At 33.0% G+C, this 19,519-nt stretch overlaps 1 protein-coding gene across 1 annotated transcript; it reads left to right on the plus strand.

Annotated features, from left to right (window-relative positions):
- Positions 1 to 4,136: 4,136 nt before the first annotated feature.
- On the plus strand, positions 4,137 to 6,468 carry LOC127711728 (ras-like protein family member 10B). The gene has a single exon (XM_052217836.1). It carries the CDS (start codon positions 5,651 to 5,653, stop codon positions 6,275 to 6,277), a length of 627 nt encoding a protein of 208 aa, XP_052073796.1. The 5' UTR covers positions 4,137 to 5,650; the 3' UTR covers positions 6,278 to 6,468.
- Positions 6,469 to 19,519: the final 13,051 nt, after the last annotated feature.

Genomic DNA, 19,519 nt, shown 5'->3' on the forward strand with positions numbered 1-19,519 from the left:
ATGTTACAGGAGGATAACTTACAACAAGACATAGATTGATATATATATATAATATACAAACTAGAAATGGAGAAAAAAATGAAAATTACAGTTTGATGTAAATAGCTGAGTTTAATATTGTTGTTCTGAGATTGAGGATTTGAAAGAGTCTACTGGTGTGCAACTTATGATGTTATCAGGTAGTTTGTTCCAGTCAGTTATAGTTCTCGGAAGAAAAAGATTCTTTTCTATACTGTGTTTTGCAAGACGAAATTTGGAAACTGTTCAAATTTGAATGTCATGTCTGTCTTGTTTGTGGAATTAATCCATTGTTCTTAGGTATTGCATTCTTTTCGTGTTCTATTCTATACAGCATTACCAATCGTGAATCTTTTCTTCTGTCAGAGAGGCTGCGCCGTTCAATGTGATACTAGTACCAACGCTTGAGGTATTTCTGTATTTGTTTGTAACAAAACGGGCAGCTCTCCTTTGAACTTTTCAATGCTATCTATTTCTTGTTGTAAGTAACAATAACAATACGAATTTTACATACTGAAAAATATCAAAAATACGTCTCTAATAATTCAAGTAGTTGTCCGCATTGTTTAAGTACCAGAGTTCAATTTATCTGCTTCATGTTTGAAATTTATACTCGCATTAACTTTTCGTAGAATAAACGTTGTTTAGCTAACACACCCTATCTTAAAACTTTCAATAAAGATACACCCAACTCACATCCCTTCTGATCTGTCGAAGATGTATAAAACAGTTTAGTACCTTAATCATTGGTCAAACCTATGAAATAAACGAATGTCGATCAAAAAGAAACATCCATTTCTGTTAAATGTCTGTATTACAAAACAAGATAAAACTGTATAGTTATGCTATACCGAATAAAATCATTCGTATTTATAAGAAAAATGTTTTCAATAATCTTCGGTAGGTCAAGAATTTCTCAATAATGGTTTCTTTTATAATATTGCTTACATACTTTTATTTTAAATATTATCTTTGTATTTAGTCTGTGAATACTGTATGTTGTAGTCGGTTGCAAGAACTTGTATAACTCATATTATTTTGTTTTTCAGTAAATACGGGCCGACTAAAAATATTGACCAACATGCATACTTACTTCCTTGTCTACCTATTCAACAAAAGCATCACTATTTTCTGTAAAATGAATGTAAAGAGAGAACCCGTCGTAGATAGAGAAAGTCCAAAAAATAAGCAGCTTCACAAATATAAGTTAGAAAAAAATCCCTTTGATTTAAACAGTTCACCGTGTATATATGATTTCCATGCGTTCACCATGTATATGATTTCCGTGCGTTCACCAGGTATATGATTTCCATGCGTTCACCATGTATATGATATTTTATTGTGTGTCTTTTTATGTTGTAATGTTATACCACTGTTTCAGGTTAGGGTGAACATGGTGAAGGTTGGCGCCTAATAAAACGTTTAAACCCGCTGTATTTTTATGCACCTGTCCTAAGTCAGAAACATGTTGTTCAGTGGTTGTCGTTTGTTGGTGTGGTTCATAAGTGTTTCTCGTTTCTCGTTTTTTAGCTCACCGGGGCCCGAAGGGCCCCATGTGAGCTTATGCCATCACTTGGCGTCCGTCGTCGTCCGTCGTCGTCGTCTGTCGTCGTCGTCTGTCGTCGTAAACTATTTCAAAAATCTTCTCCTCTGAAACTACTGGGCCAAATACCTTCAAACTTTAACTAAATGTTCCTTAGGGTATCTAGTTTATAAATTGTATCCGAAGTTTTGATCCATCGACAAACATGGCCGCCTTGGCTAAAAATAGAACATAGGGGTCAAATGCAGTTTTTGGCTTATATCTCAAAAACTAAAGCTTTTAGAGCAAATCTGAAATGGGGTAAAATTGTTCAATTCGTCAAGATCTATCAGCTCTGAAATTTTCAGACGAATCGAACAACCCATTGTTGGGTTGCTGCCACCGAATTGGTAGTTTTAACAAAATTTTGCAGTTTTTTGTTATTATTTTGAATATTATTATAGATATATATAAACTGTAAGCAGCAATAATGTTCAGCAAAGTAAGATCTACAAAAAAGTTAATATGACCATAATTGTCAATTGACCCCTTACGGAGTTATTGCCCTTTAAAGACAATTTTACACAATTTGTTCAAGTTTGCTTACATTTAAAAATCTTCTCCTCTGAAACTACTTGGCCAATTACCTTCAAACTTTAACTAAATGTTCCTTAGGGTATCTTGTTTATAAATTGTATCCGAAGTTTGTATCCATCGACAAACATGGCCGCCATGGCTAAAAATAGAACATAAGGGTCAAATGCAGTTTTTGGCTTATATCTCAAAAAAACTAAATCTTTTAGAGCAAATGTGACATGGGGTAAAATTGTTTAATTGGTCAAGATCTATCGGCCCTGAAATTATCAGACGAATCAAACAACCCATTGTTGGGTTGCTGCCACCGAATTGGTAGTTTTAACAAAATTTTGCAGTTTTTTGTTATTATTTTGAATATTATTATAGATATATATAAACTGTAAGCAGCAATAATGTTTAGCAAAGTAAGATCTACAAAAAAGTTAATATGACCAAAATTGTCAATTGACCCCTTAAGGAGTTATTGCCCTTTAAAGACAATTTAACACAATTTGTTCATCAAGTTTGCTAACATTTAAAAATCTTCTCCTCTGAAATACAGGTGAGCGATTCAGGCTCTTGAGAGCCTCTTGTTATATAGATTAGACCGTTGGTTTTCCTGTTTGAATTGTTTTACACTAGTCTTTTTGGGGCCCTTTATAGCTTGCTGTTCGGTGTGCCAAGGCTCCGTGTTGAAGGCCGTACTTTGACCTATAATTGTTTACTTTTTACACATTGTGACTTGGATGGATAGTTGTCTCATTGCATGGCACTCATACCACATCTTCTTATTCATATATGATTTCCATGCGTTCACCATGTATATGAGTTCCATGCGTTCACTATGATTGTATTCACCATGTATATGATTTCCGTGCGTTCACCATGTATGATTTCCGTGCGTTCTCCATGTATATGATTTCCGAGCGTTCACCATGTATATGATTTCGAGCGTTCACCATGTATATGATTTCCGAGCGTTCACCATGTATATGATTTCCGAGCGTTCACCATGTATATGATTTCCATGCGTTCACTATGTGTTCGGGGGGACCCGGATTCAAGGTTTGAATTACAGTTAATATCAATACTGCATGTTGTACATGTTGATAAAGTGGAAAAAGGAGTCTAAACTTAATTATCTGAGGTAGTCATTGTATATTACATACTTCTATCGAAATCTACCTTTTGATCATTTTGCATGATGGTGATGTCAAAAATTCTATGTCTTCACTTTTAGCTGTATATGTCATATCAGTGACTTAAGAGTACAAACATACTGAGGGGATTTAAATTATATACACATATGCATCAGAAACGAGAGAAAATACGTTTTTTTTAAACGCAAGATAGAATTCAAAAACTAAAGGTGTAAACTTATATATGCATAAGAATTGAGAGAAAAGATGCTATATTTGTAAATGCCACTTTCGTTCGTTAATGCAGTTATCTCTGACATTCTAGCTATTCTACATTTAGTCGCGAAGAAATTGAAATCCGATGAAAAAAACGAAAAGTAGTTGGCAATTTAATTAGAATGGTCTGTGTTGAGGAATTTTCCCTATCAGCATCGATCCGGGAATCGATTGACTAAAGATCATTATGGAAATTCATTTACAATCACGATCTATCGTCTGCCAGTGCCGTGATTGACAGACGAACATTATATCGTTTCAAGAAATATTGATCAAAGACTAGTTATTGGCCATGTGCTATTTCCCAAATGAAACAAATTACAGAAAAATATCCCTCATCTAATAATATTTATTAAGTTGTAAGATCAATTAAAAAATCTCTGGTGGTAAATTGTTAATTCGTCGCTCCCTATCGGCTTTCGATCTCTATGTATATAAACAGTGACACAGTAAATAAGTTTTAATTTTAGATTAGATATCCTAACATCGATAAGAAGAATAGAAAAACCTCATCAACAAAGAGAAAAATCAATTGTAGTAAGAACTGTCTCTTACAATCGATCAGAAACATCAAAAGGAGCCATTAGACAACACGAAGTCGACGCCTCAAGATGACATCGAACATTGTCAATTGTGCATTGCAACGTTTTGTTATTTGTCTTCGTGTGAACAATGTTTAATCTAAATAGGATATGCTTGGTGCAGAATGTATTCATTGTCGACTTACAATGTATGGTATGATGCCGAAATATGAGAAGGAATTGTATGAATTGAGTTGATTGTTTGTTAATTACAGGCGAGAGTGTTGATACATGCTTTATTTGAATGCATCTTGCCTGACAAAACAAAAAGCATTGTCAACAAAAAAAATTACAAACGAGAGGCAAATGGATCCAATTTCATTTCTATATAGCCTCTACTGAACCTAAGTGGATTATAATTTGGGATTTTTTTTGCTACAGGAAATATAACTTCATTTACAAATCCAGAATAATTTAAGAATTTGAATAATCTACAATTGTTTTTGTTTACTAAAGTGGACCTACGGATTTTAAAACATACGATGGAACCATGGAAATGAAACGGAATATCTGTAATGTTTGCTTTAAATTACTTGCAATTACATATAAATATTGTCATTTTACACATCTCTAGCTATTATTTATCACCATAACGCACACCTGTGACAATATAATTTGCCTTTGGATATCTACAAAAATGTGTTGTCGACATGATCAAGACTTAAAACTTTGCTTTATTTAGATGAGTTTCTAGGAATTATTGGTCAACAGTCGATTCATCAGTCAATATCATTTCTACGGAAGTTTTCGTGTGTTGGAGCAAACTCACTTGCAATTTAGATAATTATCACTCATCCAAAAAATTGATTTAATACAACGGGGATGTAAACCTATATGGAAACTATTCGGAATCTATTTCAATTTTGAAATTAACATCAATTTAACAAAACAAAAACATAAAACAACGAGTTCTATCGGGACTAATATACCAAAGATCAATAATTGAATACGCAAGAACATTTATAATTGAATTTTAGAAAACAGTTTATTACAGTAGAGATTTCTTTCAATGTTGCAATGGTCATTAATTTTCTAATCCGATGAAATAGACCTGCGTCGTGGCATTACAGTTTACAGAGAAGGTTTCAAATTTATAGGTAAATGTCTATTAGTTGAGCGTTTTACACAGGATTCACAACATAAGACGGCTTCGCATCGAGTAATAGGATTCATTGTCATATTGAGGTGAGCTGAAAAGTATAAACTTTGACAATTAAGCCATATTTACAATAAGAAATATGCGTGCAACGAGAATAAAGTTAAAATACAGTTTTTTTTTCATTAGAGGACTCTCATTAAGAGACAAGTGAAGCTAACAAGACTTGCTCTCAAAGTAATGTTTAATTATCATGATTCGCTTTCAAAGTATTGTTTACTTAATAGGATCCACTTCCAAAGATAAATTTGTTTTAACAGGATACATTTCCCGAGACCAATTTGTATGAACAGGATACACTTCCAGAGATAAACTTGTTGAACGGAATTCACTTATAAATAAAGGCAAGACATATAATCTAAGAGTAGGTGAATAAACAAGGATGACTTCCAACGGTTATACAGACCATCAAAAAGTGACTATTGTAATATTGGGTGCACCCGGTGTAGGAAAGTCGTCGATAGTTAAACAATTTGTACACCATACGTTTACAGAGGATTATGAACCTTCAGATGATAAATCTTTTTATTTCCCTTCAGTAATTATCAACGAACACGTGTACGATTTAAAAATAGTGGACTGTCCTTATATTCCGTACTTTCCGTCTAATTCCTTGCAAGAATGGTCGGATTTTCGGGGTTTCAATCTTCGCATTGCTACAGCTTATGTCTTGGTCTATGATATTACTTCAGAGGAAAGCTTCAGTTATATGAAAGCTTTAAGAGAACAAATTCTGGATAGCCGAGACATGCACGATGTTCCTTTATTCATTGTAGGAAACAAATATGACTTAGCAGACGACCGAGGAGTCTCGAGGCGGGATGTAATTAATATGGTGAAAAAGCATCGAAAATGTATACATGTTGAATGTTCGGCTAAGTATAACTGGCATATAATATTTTTGTTTAAAGAATTAATGAAAGCAATAGATCATATTGATTATGGTCACAAACCGACAGCAGTGCGTGTTCAGGATGCTTTGCGTAGAAACAGGTGCTCGATAATGTGAGTATTCGCGTGTACACAGACTCTTTTGCATATTTCATGTTCACCAAATGAGATTGGCTGTTCTGTGCTAGAATATAAGTGAACATTTTCGTTATGTGCATACAACTGCTACATGTAATCAAAGAAAAACTAGACACAGGTAAAAGACGTTCATTGTTCTTCAATAATAAAATAACGAAGTTATTTTTCATACTTATGTTTTTTTAAAACCTAATCATATGGCAAGCCTTTTTATTATTTATTATGACAAGCTTTTTAATTACTATTTATTATGGCAAGCCTTTTTACTTTTTATTCTAACTTCAAGATATCTTATAAAGTTTATAAGATATCTTATAAAGTTTATAAAATATCTAATAAACTTTATAAGATATCTTATAAAATTTATATGATATATCTTATAAAATTTATATGATATATCTTATAAAAACTAAATTATATAAGATATCTGATATAATTGTATGAGATATCTGATATATTATATGAGATATCGTGAAGTTAGAATAAACAGTAAAACGGCTTGCCATATAATCAACATATATTCTCGGTTTTGATCTATTTTAGATTGGGTTCTCCGACGGAAATCGGTTTATTAATTTGGGGCAGCACGGTCTGCTTGCGTCTCCAGCTGTTTCCGTACAATAAGAAAAGAGCCGTTCAACCAATATGCTTTTCAAACAAGAATGCAAGCGTTGTCGTGCTAAGTATACTCCCCACGCGTAATTCAAGTATCAGAAAACAGGATATATCCGGAAAGTGCACACATGTTACAACTCATCACTGTTGAGTTACTGACCAAATATTAAGTAATTCTGTTAGTTCGTATTGGAGAAACTATTGACGAAAAATTTTATGTTCATTTAACATATTGAAAATATTCAATATATCGACAAAACGAATGTATGCATGACATGTCCGAAAAGTGCCCACACGTTACAAATCATCACTGTCAAGCTGCTGACCAAATGTGAAATTATCCTGTTAAGTAGTTTCTGAGAAAAGTATTATGAAAATATTTGTTGGAAAAACGGATTAACGGACAAAGTGGTCACAATATAAAAAAAACACTCCCAGAGTGGGTGTACAAAATTTCAAAGTTCTTTATTGACGATTTTCACTTTTGCCGTTAGGAAGATATGGTCCTTCATTGATTACGATATGACACTTTATGTCGTTTCCATACAATTATTTGTGAAAATAAGAGGCGGAAGTTACCAAGGAGACAATCCAAACTCATAAGTCGAAGAGAAACGGACAACGGCATGGCAAAATAGACCGAACAACACGAACCCCACCATAAACCCGTGGAGATCACAGGTGCTACGGAAGGGTTAGCAGGTCCTGCTCCACATGTTACATCCGTCTTTGGTAGTGCTATAAATACATTGATAAGTTTTACCAAGTGATTAGACATCACGTAATAGAGGTGTTGAACCGTTTATACCCCCTCCCCAAATGGTTTGCATGTTTAATTTGTTAATTCTCATGACAAAGTAGGTTAATTTCGATATTGACGACTTTCACGTTTGTCGATCTAGAGTTGTGATCTTCGACTGCTTTGGACATGATCCTTGATGTTGATTTCGTGCGATAACTTTAAAATGATTGATCCAATCCTTTTCCAGATTTTAAATGTAGCTTCTCTTGACAAATTGGAGGTAAGCATTTTCGCTTTTGCAGTGCAGGCCCTTGATGTCCTTAACAATGATGCTAATAAATGTTAGAAAACACGGTTAGTTGTTCTTTTCAGGGGCGGATTCAGGAGGGGACGTGGCGGGCGTGCGCCCCCCTCCTAAAATTTGCAAAGCATAGGTTGTCCTCAGCTTAATAAAAAATATTTCGATAATTTTACCTCCAAAAAATTTTAGCCTCGCTCCGCTCGGCGAACATTTTAGTTTGCGCCCCCTAACCTAAAATCCTTGATCCGCCTCTGCTTTTGGCAGCCTCTTGTTAAATACTGGTATGTTTTAAACGTAAAAACAACAAGTCCGTGACTCCTCTTACAAATCCTTCTACTCTGAGTTATTAGACATACATCAAAACTTGTTAAAAGTAAAATAACAAAAATACCGAACTCCAAGAAAAATTCAAAATCTTTTGTAAGATTTCTTGTGTCATCAAGGAAACCAAAACAAAGTTGAAACCATATTAAGTTCATCAACACATTATGTGTTTCACAGAGACGTGATCATCTACTGGTAATTTTTCAGTCGAAGGAATATGAATGAAAGTATCAGAATTTGTAATATCATTCAAGTATCTCGATTTTGTATAAAATTTGTAACCTCATTGTTTTACGTATCTCAATTTTGTAGAAAGTTATTTTCAAAATGTGTTTTATGAAGGTCAACCTTCAGATCATACTTTTTTTTGTCAAAGTTAAATTCAAAATTATTTCTATAAACTTTAAAAATCTTTATAAAAGCATGAAGAAAGAGAGTTGTTGGTGACTTAACTACACGCACTTTTTTAGACTAGAGAATAATATAGTGGTAAAATATAAGGAATAGAGAACAGTTTCGCGGGGGGGGGGTTATATATGGAAATATAGATTAGAGAAAAATCGCCTAAAAAATCAAAGAACACAGAAATGAAGATCGGACATCCAACCTTCATATCTCTACCTTGCGTTTCCAGTTTCACTAGAAGTGTTGTATTCGGTATTGGTTTCTAACGCGTTTTCAATTTCACCTTTTGTAGTATAATTATGTCTACTATGTATTTTTGTAAATGTAAGATTTGGTATTATAGAGACAAAAATTGGGAAGGTAACACTAAAAGGATATTAAACATAAAAAATAAAGAAATGTGATCTGATTGGCGCAGAGACACTATCCACCTGAGACCGACGTGGATGTAAACAACCATACGGCGCATGTCTTTTTAGGACTTATTGTGTTTGGATTTTTTTTTTATGGTTTCTATATAATCAACGTATACCCTACGTCTTTTTCATTCTTTGGTAAACTGATTAAATGAATTCAAATTATCAAAAAATATAACCTGTGCGATCTTCTTGTCTGACTTTAAGGTAGTATATAGGAGTCTTCCGCCATCTTGGATTGTAAAATATCAGTATACAAAATAGGTCTAAATTCTCAAAAAAGTCAGCAAATTTCGATGCAGGAATTCTATTTACTAATAATGGAATTTTTATGTGATTTTATCCTATAATAATTTAATTTTGGATGTAACGCGTTTTCTGATTGGCTGACGTTGTTTTGTTTATCAGCTCATAGACATAATTTTGTCATGTGATCGTGACGTCATCAACGTTTTTTCATGGTTTACTACGGTTTAAAATGGAATTTAGATTAAAATTATAAGAAATGACTGTAATATTTTTTCTGTCTATTCGAAATAACATAAAAATGTGGTGCACACTTTAAAATAATCCGCTACGCGGGTTATTCAGTGTGTACCACATTTTTGATGTTATTTCTTCATAGACAGAAAAAATATTACAGTCATTCCTTAAATATATAAACTACATTTTGGTAGCTAACTTACTTACTGCCCTGGACATCATTGGCGTGTAGGGCAGCAAAGAAGATCTTCCACTTTTGTCGGTCGTTGGCAGTTTACTGTAGAGCGCCTAATGTCTGTTGGTGTTGACTAGCTTCTGCATCTACAGTTCGCCTCAATGTCATTCGAGGTCTTACATTTTGGTAAAGTATGATAACATTATATCATTTTTCATGTAAAATCCCATATACGAACTTAAAAAGGAAATTTATGCTTACGGTAACAAAAAGCTTAAAAAGCGAAGTTATTGTCTATCAAACAACAGTTTCCAGTAACTGTCATACGATCGATTGGACGTTAAAAAAAAGATTACATCCCCGATATCATATCTACTTCTTTAAAATCAATAAAGTGTAAGGGAAAAAATTCTAAAACAATCTTGTGGAAATCTATATTTCGAACACCAAGAATACCAACTTGAATTTCCAACAAAGACTCTTCGAGTCAAATAATAACAGATAATCCATGGAGCCTTACTTAGGTAATTGGATATGAATACCAGTGAAAAATTATATATTGGAGGCTTTTGGTCAAGCTTGCCATGAGGGCAATGCAAAATCAATATTTCAAAACCATTTGTTCAGGTCGTGGCCTTTTATAGCTTACTATGCGGTATGGTTTTTGCTCATTGTTAAGGCCTTACGGTGACTTATGGTTGCTAACTATTACGTCATTTGGTCTCTGGTTGTGATTGGCAATCATACCACATCTTCCTAATTTTACATGTGTACATAACATTGATTCAAGACTGAAAATAGCAGACATACTAATGACATTAAAAATAGAAGGGGAAATAATGATTTTCCATGGACGAGAATGGGTGAAAGGGATTATCATTCTCTTACATATACATGTGAACTCTTAAGCACTAACGAAGTGTGCAATCCCCCGAAGCAATTTCCATAGGAAAAGGGCAAAATGAGTACTGTTGTTTGTATAATAAAACTATAAATAAAAACAAGAAAATAGAATAGAATGATAGAAACGTTTTGAATATTGCAAACTTTATATAATGGTTCACATATGAAACAAACAAACAAACAAATGAAAAGGGGGCCAAGGTGTAGTTAAATAATATTAAATCTAATTTTATAGGAGACCTTAGTCTATTCTTTAAGAAACAATGACTGTTGAGATAAAAAAAAAAACACAAAGGGAATTATTGGAAAAAAAATACATTCATCTATAAAGAAAAGTAAGCATCTGACGTTTGAACGATCGTAATTTTAATATTTATTGATTAAAATGTTTTTATTATAATTCAAAAATGTACAATTTTTGAAAAAGCTGATTTACATAACATCATGTGCTTTTTTTTAAATGAAGGAATTTGATACATTTTGTATTTATTAGTATTAAATTTTACCTGAAGCAGAAAAAAATCCATTTTTGAACAATTTTTCCTTTTTGTAAACACAAAACCAAGGATTTGTATAGTACTATACAAATCCTTGACAAAACTATGATATATTATTATATGATATGAGTGCTATTTCATGACATCTGTTTAAATGACTACACTTTGATAAATATGATTTACATCCCTTTTATTAACCATGTTTACACTTAAAGTGAACTAATATTGATGTTTTATTATTACAATGGGAAAGAATGTCACTCGAAGGTGTGAATATGTTCTAAATTGGCCAGACAATACTTGGTCATTTTTATGAATATTTAAAATCCTCGGCTACGCCTCGGGCTTCAAATATTCATAAAACACGACCAACTATTGTCTAACCTATAAATACGCCACACGCTAAAAAAATCTCCTGATTTTATTGATTATACAACAAATATAGCTGACCATTACTAATTGAGAACTTGGTTACACGTTGATAACTGAACCATGAAAATAATGAGGACAGTTCAAGGCCAAATGAACCCTGTCAGTCAGACATGTACACCATTTCCGTTGAAAGATGTTGAAATCATTACGAAACTTAAGTTCCAACTCTTTCAGGTAAAGATGATTCTAGATGAATTTAATTAGTCTTTTTATTCTCCCTTTTGGTCATAAATAGGTAAACAACAGGACGTTTTTAAAATGCTTAAATGTTGTTATAGTTCTTGAAATATCAAGTAAACTTTTAGTTTGTAGAAGTGAAGCATGTTTATATTTAGATTTTAAGTAGTAAACAAAAGAAAGTTTTTTGTAATATTTATAGCAAGTAGAGTTTTAGTTATTAAAATACAAATAATATTTAAAATAATTTGTTTTCTCTGTGTCTGTTTCATAATCAACCAACCCATGTGCATGTTGAAAGTTATTTCTGAATAATTTTTTTTATCGTGTGTATTTAAGTATCACAAAAATTATATATTAGCTCTTGGAATGTTAATGAAATGTTAAAAGGAATAAGTGGTAACAGAGTTTGTAAACTGTATGATAATATTATTTGTCAAATCATGACTGCAGATATTTTTTTTTTCTTTCTTTCAAAAACACATATCCCCTCCAAAGAGATTGTAAACTGTTAACACCAGAGTTCTCAAAGTCTCATGACATTACTCCTAAAGAAACTTAATCTATGCCTAGTAATTCTTAAAATTCAAACAAATGGAAATGCCATCCAAACTCTCCTGCTAACTGAATACCTTCAAATGAAAACATGACAAGAGGCAACAATTACTTAATTAATGCTACTAAATGGCAAATTGAAGGTCAATTACGCATAAAATGGCAAACTGAAGGACGAGAACGCGTTTATACACAGAAGACAAATTATCAGCGTGGCAATATACCGGTACTGGTTTATATAAAAAAAAATCAATCCTAGTAAACCCTTATCCGTTTTAGAGGTATTACTAAACCCAGCCAGAAAAAAGCAATTTTAAAGAAAGTGAGGCAGAACAGAGGAACTGTTGAGAAACAGATAAATTTCCAAAATCAAAATTGTTCTATGTGTTTGCCAAATCCTTGGAGCATCCGGAGTCGGATGGTTTTTCCCCCAAGAGCCCCACCCTCTTGTGGGCATTAAGCGGTATAGGGTCCGTTCACTCCCAAAACACATTCGTCCCCTGGGTCCGTTCGCATCCTATTTTTATTCAAATACCGGTTGAATTATTAGATGTATATATCAAAAATATTTATATTTTCATGAATAAAAACTAAGCGGCCCAGACCCCCTGCTCACCGATCCTGCGTGCAGTGTATACAAAACCTAGATACGCTACCTTAGAGGTGGTTTAGCTACTTTAAAAAAGAAATATTACAAGGTATAAAATTGATTGATAAATCCATGGATAATATAATGTGGTTCACACTAGACAAGGGATTTTTCAGTTTCAGTTGATAGAAATGTATACTAGATGATACGTACTGACAGCGTTAGCAAGCAGTGAACTTGGACCCCAGGCTACGCCGTCTGTTATTATGATACGAAATGTAACACAAAGATCGATATATAAATGTTGCCGGTTTATTCACGCCTGGTTGATGTCAATTTACAGGCAGTCAGAAGAATACATTTTTTAAACAACATAAATGCAAGATGCCAATTGACATAAAACAAAATTGGAAATAAACCATGTAGCAAGTACGGAAAATACGAATTATATTCTGAATTACCAGCTGATTACATAGTCGCATTGCCAACGGACCGAGTTGCAATTCTCAGATTGTCGAGTTGCACTGTTACAAATTAAGAATTGCAAATTTTGAATTTCAAAATTACAGAGTTGAAGAATTGCATCATTGAAATTGTGACACATTAAGCTTTTCATAGGTTTTCCATTATGAAATCCACAATGGGTCACAACAATAGAGTGGCTGTTTTGTTTGAATAACAAAAAAAAACTTCGTGCTTATACAAATGATAAAACTTTAGGAGTATTTTTTATTTGTCTTTTTTTTTTAATTTTTCGTTCAATCATTTTTCAATGAAAATTAGGTATTTTAATTAATTTATTCATGATATGTAATAAAAAAGAAAAGTCAGATAACACCAACAATTATTTAAAAAAAAAAGATAATAATGCATTTAAAGGGTCCACAATTAAAGTCTGTCGTCAAGGGAATTTGGTAAAAAATAATATGGGGATGTAATTGAACCAAAATCCCTTGACGACAGACTTTAATTGTGGACCCTTTAAATGCATAATTATCTTTTTTTTTAAATAATTGTTGGTGTTATCTGGGGTAATTAGTCTTCAAACGCTAAGAGATTTCTATAGTCTGCCCTTCTACGAAATAATCAAATGGATTTTTTAGGTTTTTTTCTAACTTTGGAAAATTCCCCCTGACAACTAATCATATACAAAAATGTTGAGTTGACAAAAGACCTTAATATAAATTAAATGATGCTTAATAGCTATAGTAGATACATTATTTGTCTTTCAAAACATATCTGTCATGTAAGGATCGGAATAATGCCATGTGAATAAACTTATCGGTTTTAAGAGCTAAATTGACAGCGCTTTATACTTAACAAATGGCTTCCATTAACATGATAGACAAAATTAGGTGGTGTAATGGGGATGTAATTTTGACGAGTTAGAATCCCCACTGGGCTTTATCACAAAAACCTACACTGACCAATTATGATTAACTATAAAATAGAGAAATGGTCAGATGAACCCTTCAGACAGAAATGTATCATACAAGTATTCTATACCCTAAATATAGTTGACATATGACATATATAGCCTGTGTAAAAAGAACCTTTTGAATGGGAATTTTATCTTGTAACACGTACTAAACCTTAAGTGGTATTCAAGGACACACAGGATGTGAATTTTTCATACGAACAAAAGAATATTTTTAATTGTGCCCATCCCTGAGATTTTCAAAAATTTGATTTATCAGATTTTAGAAAAAATCGGTTTAAAAATTTGATTGGTACCTTGTTTTTTTTTTTTGTCTTTTTGCTAATGTTTTATGTGCGCATGCTTGTGTGCTGATGGGTTAAGCTTTTGTCGAGCCTTGGACTTTTGTCGCAAAAGCGAGACATAGCGATCATACATTCCGTCGGCGTCGTCGTCCACAAATATTCACTCTGTGGTTAAAGTTTATGAAATTTTAATAACTTTCTTAAACTATCCTGCATTTGACAGAAGCTTGTTTATGATCATAAGATAGTATCCAGAAGTAAATTTTGTAAAAAAAAATCCTTTTTATCCGTATTTTACTCATAAATGGACTTAGTTTTTCTGTCAGTTAACATAAAATTCACTCTGTGGTTAAAGTTTTTCAAATTTTAATAACTCTCTTAAACTATCCTAGATTTGTACCAAACTTGGACAGAAGCTTCGTTTATAATCATAAGATAGTATCCAGAAGAAAATTTTGTAAAAAAAAAATCCTGTTTATCTGTATTTTACTCATATATTGACTTAGTTTTTCTGCCAGTTAACATAACATTCACTCTGTGGTTAAAGTTTTTCAAATTTTAATAAGTTTCTTAAACTATCCTGGATTTGTACTACACTTGGACAGAAGCTTGTTTATGATCATAAAATAGTATTCAAAAGTAAATTTTGTTAAAAAAAAATCCTGTTTATCCGTATTTTACTTATAAATGGACTTAGTTTTTCTGTCAGTTAACATTACATTCACTCCGTGGTTAAAGCTTTCAAAATTTTAATAACTTTCTTAAACTATCCTGGATTTGTACCACACTTGGACAGAAGCTTGTTTATGATCAAAAGCTAGTATCTAGAAGGAAATTTTGTAAAAATTTATTCCCTGTTTTTCCGTATATTACTTATAAATGGACTTAGTTTTATTCCAGTTAACATTACGTACAGTCTGCAGTTAAAGTTTTTAAAACATTCATTAGATTCATAAACCTTCTTGGATTTTTACCAAACTTGAACAGAACTTCTTACAATCAAAAGATAGTATCTAGAGGAAAATTTTTAATAATTTTTTCTCCATTTTTGTTGAGCCTGCGACTAACAGCAATAGTAGGCGAGACACTGGGTTCAGCGGAACCCTTACGAATTTTTCTAGTTACTTCTTCTGTTACACCACTGTTCCAGGTTAGTGTCCTAACCTATCAGATGACCCCAAGTAATATCAGTCTAGCCTGGCATCCGGTCTTGAATTATGGGAATACAGACAGCATACCCATAGATATAAAATGTGCTAATGCTGAAACAACTGCATACCAAATATCATTGGTTTACCATTAGTGGTTCCCCTTAAACTGACCTAATCACAAACATTAACATTTAACCTAAGCAAAATTTAAAGTAGATAGACCCTGCGTGAGGGTTTGGACCAGATAATCTCCATGGAAATGAGATGTGCCAATGCTTATACAACTGCATACCAAATACCATTGACTTACGATTAAGGGTTCCCCTTCAACACCTAATCATAAACTTAAAACCCAGTAAATGATGCAACCACTGCAGGCTTCTCTGCAACTTTGTCAAGGCATAATAAACAGCTGCGCCATGAGTGCATGATACGCCCATAGCTTTTTCAAAGAATAAAGTTCAATAACTTCTCATTGTCATATCAGCAATTTAAAAAAAAATAAAGGAAGGTTATCTTAATAGATATAAACCAGTCACCAAAGTTTCACAAAAACTGCTCAATGCACTTTAAAGATATTGTCTGAAAACTGGAAAATCACCACTTTTTATGAATAAAATCCCATAACTCGGAAAAGTAAAATCTAAAATTTATAAAATGCTTCGCTGAGCGCAGCCTGATACGACCGCAGAGGTCGAACCCTGAACAGTTGGGGCAAATTTGGACACAATATTCAAGCTTGATACTGTCTGAATTTGGATTGTGCTCAAATTTTTGACACAATATAGGTTTCTGACACAAAATAAATGTGGTCAAAGATCTTACAAATCTATTGTGCAATACTGTGCAATTTAAGGTTTCTTCTTTCTTCTTGAAACTTTTCAAAAATTTGAAATTTGTAAAAATTTTGAGAACAAAATATGAAGCCCTTAAAAAAATTGGAACCCCCACCATTTTTGAATTCCTCCTTGGAGCAATTACCTCCAAACTCAATCCCAGCCTTTCCTTTGTAGTATGGAACCTTGTAGTACAATTTCAGAGAGATCCATACACTTGAACACAAGTTATTGTCTGGAAACTAGAAAAATGCTTGTTTTTGGCCCCTCATTCCTGCATGTATGGAACAATTACCCCCAAACTCAATCCCAGACTTCCCTTTGTGATATGGAACCTAGTGGTACAATGTCAGAGAGATGCATACACTCACACACAAGTTATTGTCTTGAAACTACAAAAATGCTTGTTTTTGGCCCTTAATTCCTAAACTGTTGGCACCATAACCCCCAAAATGAATCCCAACCTTCTACTTGTGGTATTAAACATTGTGGTACAATTTCAGTACAAACAAAATACTTATACACAAGTTATTATCCTGAGACTAGAAAATTCTTGTTTTGGGCCCCTTTTGAGCCCCTAATTCCTAAACGGTTGGGACCATCATCCCCAAAATCAATCCCAACCTTCCTATTATGGTATTGAACCTTCTTAAAAAAATTCATAGAGATCCATTCACTTAAACTAAAATTATTGTCCGGAAACCAAATGTGTCTTCGGACAACAACAACGACATCATACCATTATACAATCCCAAAAAATTTTTTGCAGTCGCATAATAAAAATCTTAAGGGAGCTTACGTCAATAGATATAAACAATTTACCAAAGTTTCATGAAAACTGCTGAAAGCATTTTTGAGTTATTGTCCAAAAACTGGAAGATCCCCCTTTTTTTAAATGAATAAAACCCCACAACTCGGAAACGTAAAATCAAAAATTTATAAAAATCGAAAGGGATATCATATCAATAGATATAAACAATTCATCAAAGTTTCTTGCAAATTGGTGAAAGTGTTTTTGAGTTATTGTCCGAAAACTTGAAAATCCCCCTTTTTTAATGAAAAAAATCCCCATAACTCGGAAACATAAAATCTAAAATTTATAAAAAGCAAAAGGGAGCTCACGTCAATAGATATAAACAGTTCACCAAAGTTTCATGCAAATTGGTTATAGCATTTTTGAGTTATTGTCCCACATGTGGACGACAGACGGACAGACGGACAATGGTATACCATAATACATCCCGTAAACGGTCGTATAAAAACTATACACGTAAGATTGAATGACTAGTTTTTTAAGCAGTCAATGAACCATGAAAATTAGGTCACAGGAAGGACCATATGCTTGATGAGCACTTCTGAGCATGAAACATCTTAATGTGTTTTTCTTTTATGACATATGGTCTAGATACAGTTTAAGTAATCTATTCCTTGTTTAGAATATCCTTAATAATTCGAAAAGTTTAAAGTTCTTTTAACAGTTTATTTATAATTATGACCATATCAATGATAATGGATGTCAACACAGAAGTGCTGACTACTGGGGTGGTGATACCCTGGGCGAGAAAAACTCCACCAGCTGTGGCATCGACCTAGTGGTAGTATATAAACTAATCATAGATACCAGGATTTAAATTTTGTCAATACTCAGTGGAATACAGAATTTTGTCAATACTCAGTGGAATACAGAATTTTGTTAATACTCAGTAGAATACAGAATTTTGTCAATACTCAGTGGAATACAGAATTTGTTAATACTCAGTGGAATACAGAATTATGTCAATACTCAGTGAAATACAGAATTTTGTTAATACTCAGTGGAATACAGAATTTTGTCAATACTCAGTGGAATACAAAATTTGTTAATACTCAGTGAAATACAGAATTTTGTCAATACTCAGTGGAATACAGAATTTTGTCAATACTCGGCGGAATACAGAATTTTGTCAATACTCAGCGGAATACAGAATTTTGTCAATACTCAGCGGAATACAGAATTTTGTCAATACTCAGTGGAATACAGAATTTTGTCAATACTTAGTGGAATACAGAATTTTGTCAATACTCAGTGGAATACAGAATTTTGTCAATACTCAGTGCAATACAGAATTTTGTCAATACTCAGTGGAATACAGAATTTTCTTACAATAAGGCAAATGCATTCAAGGAAAGGACCTATCTATGTTAAGCTCTGAATATTTACCTTTATAATAAACTGTTGACACAGAGATATGTCTTGCCTATCTGCAGAAAATTCAGAAAAAGACAATCTGATGGACAGCAATATTGTTTATCAATTCAGTATTGGACCATGATCTAGGGGGCAGGGCCTCAAAATAGTCATCAAACTGATATGTACTGATAGTAATGGAACTTAATACAAAAACTCATTGATCTATCACAAGTAGTTCTTATCAAACTGACTTAAGCAGAAAAACTTATTGCTAATTAATTCAAAGTCACTGGACCATGACCTAGGGGGCAGTCATCAAACTGATATGAACTGATAGTAATGCAACTTATACAAAATATCATTGATCTATCACAAGTAGATCCTATCAAACTAACTTCAGCAGAAAACTTAAACATTGAAAATTGCTAATTAATTCATAGTCACTGGACCATGTCCTAGGGGCAGGACCTCATAAATAGTCATGAAACTGATATGTATTGATAGTAATGCGACTTCATACAAAATATCATTGATCTATCACATGTAGTTCCTATCAAACTGACTTAAGCAGAAAATTTAACAATTTTTGATAATGGCACTGGAAAAGCAATCCCTATGTCTCCCTTGTCGCAGGCAACACAAAAACAGTTTATGCTGTAGTCCCAGCTGATTCAGATGGATACATGTTACGGTACCTTAACGGCCAGACAAAAAATTTGTAATAAAAAA

Source organism: Mytilus californianus, unplaced genomic scaffold (assembly GCF_021869535.1).
Source record: "Mytilus californianus isolate M0D057914Y unplaced genomic scaffold, xbMytCali1.0.p SCAF_8, whole genome shotgun sequence".
NCBI classification, from domain to species: domain Eukaryota; kingdom Metazoa; phylum Mollusca; class Bivalvia; order Mytilida; family Mytilidae; genus Mytilus; species Mytilus californianus.

Bases quoted from the DNA above. Each gene is read 5' to 3' on its own strand.
- LOC127711728 (XM_052217836.1), top strand. From the start codon at position 5,651: ATGACTTCCAACGGTTATACAGACCATCAAAAAGTGACTATTGTAATA.